Consider the following 7,216-nt stretch of genomic DNA (forward strand, 5'->3'; position numbering starts at 1 on the left):
TTTTTTTTTTTTTTTTTTTTTTTTTTTTTTTTTTTTTTTAGACACTCTTCAGTCCTGCCCAGGCTGAAGAGCAGTGGCAGATCTAGGCTCACTGCAACCTCTTAACTCCCAGGTTCAAGCGGTTCTCATGTCTCAGCCTCCCGAGTAGCTGAGACTACAGGCACGCGCCACCACGCCCAGCTAATTTTTTATATTTTTAGTAGAGACAGGGTTTCACCATGTTGGCTAGGCTGGTCTCAAACTCCTGACCTCAGGTGATCCACCTGCCTCGACCTCCCAAAGTGCTGACAGGCGTGAGCCATCACACCAGGTCAGTTTACTGCATTAATTTTGTGGCTTTCCTTTTTTTTTTTTTGAGACGGAGTTTCACTCTTGTCGCCCAGGTTGGAGTGTAGTGGCATAATCTCGGCTCACTGCAACCCCCACCTCCTGGGTTCAAGCAATTCTTCTGCCTCAGCCTCCCGAGTAGCTGGGAGTACAGGCATGCGCTGCCATACCTGATTAATTTTCGTATTTTTAGTAGAGACAGGGTTTCACCATATTGGCCAGGCTGGTCTCAAACTCCTGACCTCAAGTGGTCATTCACTCTGCTCTAATTGCAAAGAATCCATGTAGCATACTTGTAAACTGCTTCCCGGAATTTCTCTTTCCAGCTTTATCTCAGACTACTGCTCTACCAAACCCTTTTAGTGAGAACAATCTATTAATCATACCCTCAATACATCCACTTCAGCATCTTCTCCCTACTCTGAAGTGTTACTTTCTGTTTTTCCTGATCCCATCAAGCTATATTAATATTCCTTCACTCTGAGCAAAAAAAATCTAACATTTATAAAGAACTTAATGTGTGCCAGTATCACTTCAATTGAATTATTCTATTTAATCCACATAACCCTGTAAAATTTGTTCTACTTTTCCCTTCTCAAGGTGAGAGAAACTGAGTGAGCTTGTCTAAGGTTAACTGAGTTCCCCGAGGTTGCATGATGTTAAGTAGCAAGCCAGACTACAAAATCCAGGCCCTTAAATAAATGCAATGTCTCCTGGCTGAAAGTATGACTGTCTTTACTGCTCACATGTCACTCAACATACGCCTTGTGATAGTTAGCATTTTGTGTTAGATGTCTAAAAACCTCAAAATATTACATTTATTCAACAAAAATTTACTAAGGGCCTTTGTGCCAGGCATTGTTGACTACTGGGGCACATTAGAGAGCACCTACAAATGAAGAGTAGATGAATTCTCTAGATACATGGACATCCCAGAAATATTGGTAAGAGCAAAATCCCAAATACTACATACGCAGTAATTGTAACTAGATAAAAACCCTTATCTATGTAAGTACTTTAAAAGAGCATAGTCGTGACATGATAAAGTTGTGGGTTTTTGTTTTGGGGGTTTTGTTGTTGTTTACTATTTCATTGAATTAAAGCTTTTGGTAAGAGAATTAAGCAACAGGGCCGGACACAGTGGCTCACGCCTGTAATCCCAGCGCTTGGGAGGCCAAGGCAGGCGGGATCCCCGGAGGCCAGGAGTCCGAGACCAGCTTGACCAACTTGGAGAAACCCCATCTCTACTAAAAATTCAAAATTAGCCAAGTGTGGGGACGCATGCCTATAATCCCAGCTACTTGGGAGGTTGAGGCAGGAGAATTGCTTGAACCCGGGAGGCGGAGGTTGCGATGAGCCAAGATTGTGCCATTGCACTCCAGCCTGGCCAACAAGAGCAAAACTCCGTCGGGGGGGGGGGGGGGGGGGGGGGGAAGAGAGAGAGAGAAAATTAAGCAATAAAAATACTTAAAACCCGTGTTTTATGTATTCCTCTTTCCCCATAAAACAGCAGAAATAGCCTAGAGAAAGATTAATGAGCACCTCTCTGCATAACATTCTATTGTAATCTGGCTTTCTTTAGGAAGACATGATGTCTTCTGGTTAAGGGTGGCAGGTACTATAAGAGAATACTATATATATAAATCTTCTTACAAACTTCTGGAAACTTGTAGCTGATTGTAAATTTTCATACAATGGCATAAAACCTTTGAACTGAAAGGAATCCTGCAGAACATCTCCTTCAGAGCCCCACCCCACCCCCGCCCCCTCCACCACCTTATTTTACAGATTTGTTGGTTACTAAACCCTAAAACCTTAATTCTGGGTCAATGAGAGTAATGCAGCTACCTATACTGCTGAAATGTAGTGGTTTATACTGCAATGGAAATGCACTTCAGAAATAAAGTCTGTGTATGCTAGTACCAACCCTGCATGTGGAGTTTTCATTTTAATTACTAACCAGCTATGTTTTCTTGAACTTAATCCTCTTTTTTTTTCACTCTCAGCTCACATCTATTTTTTTCTCTTTTCGAACTTAACCCTTTCAGGCCTGGATGTCTTCATTTGGATAAATTCTAACCGTTGTTGAAAAGCCACGTGGTAAATATTTTTGAAACCTAAAGCCTTCTCTACACAATAACACTAAGTTTTCATGGTAAATGACACAGTTTCAATATTCTCCCTTTCACATTAGGCAGCAGTTTGCATCCGTTGCTTTAAGAGGCGAAATGAACAGTCCACAGACACTGGGAACTAAGTACAGTTCAATCCTGAAGAACTCATCGGCCCCTGGATCGGCGCGCACACGCCCCCCTGTAATGGTGACGAGTCATTTCGGGGCGCTGTACTTCAGAGCATGACGCCCCTCAAACATCAAGGCCCTAAAGGTGAAGGCCCAGGAAAATGTCGATTGGGACAGCAGCCTCTACCTGCTGCTTTTAGAAGCTGTGGCCTGCCGAAGTCAAACCCCCAAAACGTTCTTCTTACAACTAAGGGTTCAGGCCTCAAATCGGCATCTCGCCCTCTCCGGTTTCAGGGGCCCCGAAAAAAGGAGAGGAATAGGCCGCCACTGAACGGCTCAGCCCCCTGACCAGGAGCTGTCCGGATGTTTTTTGTGGCGCCTTGCAATTCGCTGCGACCTTTCCAGGAAGTGCTGCACACGGGCGTGTGGCAAGCGAGCTGGCCGTTTCTCGCGGTCCTGCTAAAATGCTGTCAACCTGGCGCTCCACCACAGAGGCCCGCTGGCTTCTCGGGAGGCGACCGAGGGAGCTCAAGGGGCGGGGAGGCTGTTACGAGGAGCGAAAGGACGGCCTCAGGGGTGGCCGGGGACAGCCCGGAATCAGCTGGAGGAAGTCAGCAGGACTGAGGAAAGGGCTACTACCCGCGTGAGGAAAAGGGGGAACGGGCGGAACGCGGCGAACGGCCGCACTCGGAGGCTGAGGCGGGGTCCCAGCAAGCCGGCGGCTGGGAAACAATGGCGCGAGCGTGACGTGGGCCGGAGGCATCGCGGCGGCGCGGAGGAAGGGGCTGCCGTGGGGCGGGGGCCGCACCGAGGGAGTTGGCAGGCGTGAGGCGTCCGCGAACGCGCGGGCAGGGGCTCGGCCTAAGGAGAGGGGCCTGGGGTCCATGGTCCCTGGGGGCCGGAGGCGGGGGCAGGCGGCGGCCGCAACCCTGGGGTCGCGTGCTCGGCGGCGCACCTCCCCACCTAGCTCCCCGCTCGCCGGCTCCTTCCCCGCCCGCCCATGGGTCCCGCCGCACTCACCGGCTCCAGCGCACGGCAACAATCCCAGCGCGCAACTGCCGCAGCAGCCTCGGCGCTCGCCCTCCCCACCTTCGCCGCCCGGCACCGCCCCGCGCCGCCCCGCCGCTCACGCCCGGCCAGGGACCGGCGCGTTGTTCCGTCCCCCAGCTCCGCCGCAGAACTCGGCGAAGTCGACGCTCCCTGACCGCGCTGCGTCGGTCTCTCCCGCGGGTCTGGAGATCTTCAAACGACGGAACACCGGCTTTGCGCTTCTGAGGGTGACGCACGTTGACAACCTTTCCATCTCCTTTAGGTCTCCATCCCTTGGCATTCTGCCTGCGCCCCTCAGCCGGGCCCTGGGCTACCCTCTCCACTGCGTCTCATGCATCTGAAGCTTTCCTTTGGGAGAAGAGGGCATCCTTTTTCCCAGTCACAGAATGTTTTGGTCTAATGGACCTCAAGGACCTTCATGCGTCCACAACCCCATGGCACCCTCGAGTCCCCCTGATGGCTGAAAACACCAGCTTTGAAGTTTGTCAGTACGAGTTCGAGTCCCAGTACCACCACTTACAAACTGTAACGTCGGGCGAGGTACCTGACCTCCTATACCCGGTGCCCACATTTGTAACACCGGGATAGGAAACAACAGTCTCCACATCAAAGGGTGTTGACGGGATGAAATCACACAATACAGGTGAGGTCTTCAGCAGGGTCCTGGCACACAGTAAGCACTCAATAAGTGTTCACCCCACCACCAGCAACTCAGCAGGAAGACTCCTCAAAAGCAGCCCGCTGTTTCCAGAGGACTGAATTCCTTGGTCCGGGCAGCTATCACCAGTGAGAAAATGTGTCTAAACTTCCACTCTCAGGGTCCAAATTCGATGCCTTGAAGCCACAGAGAACAAACATCTAATCTCTCTTGGGCCTTTGACTTTTCAGATACTTTACTTCTATCACCTCTGCCCAAGGTCTTCTCACTCCACATCAGTGTCTCCAGTTCCTTCCATTGTTCCTCCTCTGCCCTGGTTTTGAGGGTCTTTATCCCTCTCATGCAAATGGTAGATTTGACTGTGATTTCTTGAGTATATGTCACCCAAGACTGAACCAAATGTTTGTGGTATGATCAGAGCAAAGCAGGACTATAGCTTCCTCCTTTTGGGACCTATTGCTTTGCACTCCTGTGATAAAGTTCTTGGCACCCATACTGTTGACTCATATTGGGCTTGCAGTCAACCAAAACCTCCGCGTCTTTTTAGTAAATGCTCCACTGGAGCATTTCTACCCCTTCTTGTGCTTCTTAGCCAACTTCGCTTCGGGTCAGCTGAGGATAGACCTCAGGCCCCTCACCTTCTAAATTTCTCAGGATGTGTGGAAAAGAAGAATAGGGGTTGGAAGCTGGTGTAACACAATCTGTAAACCAAGTGCATTTAAAAAAAGTCCAGGGAAGTGGGGCATGATGGATCATGCCTGTAATCCCATCACTTTGGGAAGTCGAGGTAGGTGGATCATTTGAGGTCAGCAGTTCAAGACCAGCCTGAACAATATGGCAAAACCCCATCTCTACTAAAACAAAAATTAGCTGGGCATGGTGGTGTGCACCTGTAGTCCCAGCTACTTGGGAGGCTGAGGCAGGAGAATCGCTTGAACCCGGGAGGCAGAGGTTGCAGTGAGCCAAGATCACACCACTGAACTCCAGCCTGGGCGACAGAGGGAGACTCCATCTCAAAAATAAAAGAAGAAAAGAAAAGAAAAAAGGCCAGGGTTTGTGTCTAAAGACCATGGTACTGAGAGAAAAACAAATATACAGACACATACAAATGAATGTGATCACAACTGGGAAAAAAAAACTGCGCACACAAAAGACTACAGGGAAATATGTAATTGATTATGTTGCTTTCTCTCAGTGATAAGATGGAGTGATTTCTTCTTTGTACTTTTGTATTAATTTCTTAGGGTGTTTGTATTACTTTTATAATCAAGAACTTTGTTTTAAAAAATAAATCAGAAAAAAAGAATTTAAAAATCAGAGACATGGAATAACTTGAAAAAAAACTGAAAACAAAGTTAAAAGATAACAGAATAAGGGGGAAATTATTTGCAATATGCAAAAGACAAAGGATTTGTCTCTAAAGGATTCTTAACAGATCAATAAGAAAAAGAATGAATATGTAATCTCAGCACTTTGGGAGGCCAAGGCTGGCATATCATGAGGTCAGGAGTTCGAGACTAGTCTGACCAACATGGCGAAACCCTGTCTCTACTAAAAATACAAAAATTAGCCAAGTGTGGTGGCGTACGCCTGTAATCTCAGCTACTCAGGAGGCTGAGGCAGGAGAATCACTTGAACCCAGGAGGCAGAGGTTGCAGTGAGCCGAGATTGCACCACTGCACTCCAGCCTGGGTGACGGAGTGAAACTCTGCCTCAAAAAAAAAAAAGAGAGAAAATTTAGAATCAGCTAAATTGCCTACCAACAGAGGAATGGCTAACTAAAATATAGAATATTTATATAATAAAATTCTATAGAGAATTTAAATGAAGCATGGGCAACACAGTGAGACCTCAACTCTACAAAAAGTTTTTAAAAATCAGCTGGGCCTGGTGGCTCCAGCGTGTAGTTGCAACTGCTACTCAGGAGGCTGAGGTGGGAGGATCACTTGAGCCTGGGAGGTCAAGGCTGCAGTAAGCTGTGATTGTGCCACTGCACTCAAGCCTGGGTGACAGAGAAAGACCCTGTCTCAAAAAATAATAATAATAAATAAATAAATAAAAGAATTGACTTTGATCTGCATTTATCAACATGGATATATCTCAGAGTCATATTTTGGAATAAAAATAGCAAGTTGCAAAATTATATATCTATATCTATCCATTATATATAGATAGATGGATAGTATCAATATTTAAAAAATTATTCCCCCAATGCAAAACTTCAGTTAATCATGAAAAAACATCAAATAAACCCAAATTGAGGGAATATTCTACAAAACACCTGACGTGTAATCTTCAAAAGTGTCAAGGTCATGAAAGCCAAGGAAAGACTGAGAAACTGTCAAAGATTATCCTATTCACAGATAGGAGACTAAAGAGATCTGATAACTAAACGTAATGTGGTATCCTGGAACACAAAAAGGACATTAGTGAAAAAACTGGTGAAACTGGAATAAGGTCTGTAGTTTTGTTATTAGTATTGTGCCAGTGTTAATTTCTTAGTTTTGAACCAGGATTACACAAATTGTTAACATTAAGAGAAGCTGGGTGAAGGGTATGTTGAAACTTTCTATACTAGCTCTGCAACTCCTCTGTAAATCTAAAATTATTTCAAAATAAAAAGCTAGAACAGAACACACATAAATAATACCATTATTCCCTATTAGCATACATTAGGTTTATGAAAGATTTTTAAAACAGGTCTGTAAAGCTACATTCCCAAAATATATCAGAAGTTATCTCTAAGCTAGGGATAAAGGACCATTATTTTATTGAGAGAATGTTCAAAGGGAGTATTAGCTTTCGTTTTAATGTTTTGGAAGATAAATGTAATTATGTATTGCTTTTGTAACAAAAAATTAATTCTTTTAAATGCAGAAGAATAGAACAATTTGGCCTCATGACTTTCAAGGGTAAGACAAGCCATGCCAACTCATGAA

The 7,216-nt window shown here is 45.9% G+C and overlaps 3 protein-coding genes across 24 annotated transcripts in view; 2 read left to right on the forward strand and 1 right to left on the reverse strand.

Annotated features, from left to right (window-relative positions):
• The window catches only part of LOC112631068, a 22,914-nt gene extending 19,997 nt beyond the window's left edge, over positions 1 to 2,917 (forward strand). The window contains exon 2 of the mRNA XM_025395552.1: positions 2,586 to 2,917. Within this exon, the coding sequence (XP_025251337.1) occupies positions 2,586 to 2,917 (332 nt within the window). The remainder of the gene's footprint in view (positions 1 to 2,585) is intronic.
• Positions 1 to 3,662, reverse strand: part of NT5C2 (5'-nucleotidase, cytosolic II) — a 111,524-nt gene extending 107,862 nt beyond the window's left edge. For 21 of the 22 annotated variants that reach the window (XM_025395695.1, XM_025395680.1, XM_025395699.1 and 18 more), the window contains exon 1: positions 3,590 to 3,659. The gene's annotated coding sequence lies outside the window, so the exon portion shown is untranslated. Of the gene's footprint in view, positions 1 to 3,589 lie in introns of all 22 variants that reach the window. The other variant, XM_025395673.1, reaches the window with a different exon arrangement.
• Positions 3,454 to 4,019, forward strand: LOC112631069 (vegetative cell wall protein gp1-like). Its single transcript, XM_025395553.1, has 2 exons — positions 3,454 to 3,846; positions 3,882 to 4,019. The coding sequence occupies exons 1-2, from the start codon at positions 3,454 to 3,456 to the stop codon at positions 4,017 to 4,019; spliced, it is 531 nt and encodes a 176-aa protein (XP_025251338.1).
• Positions 4,020 to 7,216: the final 3,197 nt, after the last annotated feature.

Source organism: Theropithecus gelada, chromosome 9, assembly GCF_003255815.1.
Source record: "Theropithecus gelada isolate Dixy chromosome 9, Tgel_1.0, whole genome shotgun sequence".
Taxonomy (NCBI): Eukaryota; Metazoa; Chordata; class Mammalia; order Primates; family Cercopithecidae; genus Theropithecus; species Theropithecus gelada.

Bases quoted from the DNA above. Each gene is read 5' to 3' on its own strand.
- LOC112631069 (XM_025395553.1), top strand. From the start codon at position 3,454: ATGGTCCCTGGGGGCCGGAGGCGGGGGCAGGCGGCGGCCGCAACCCTG. The intron at 3,847-3,881 runs GTGACGCACGTT...CATCTCCTTTAG, and splicing joins CCGGCTTTGCGCTTCTGAGG to GTCTCCATCCCTTGGCATTC.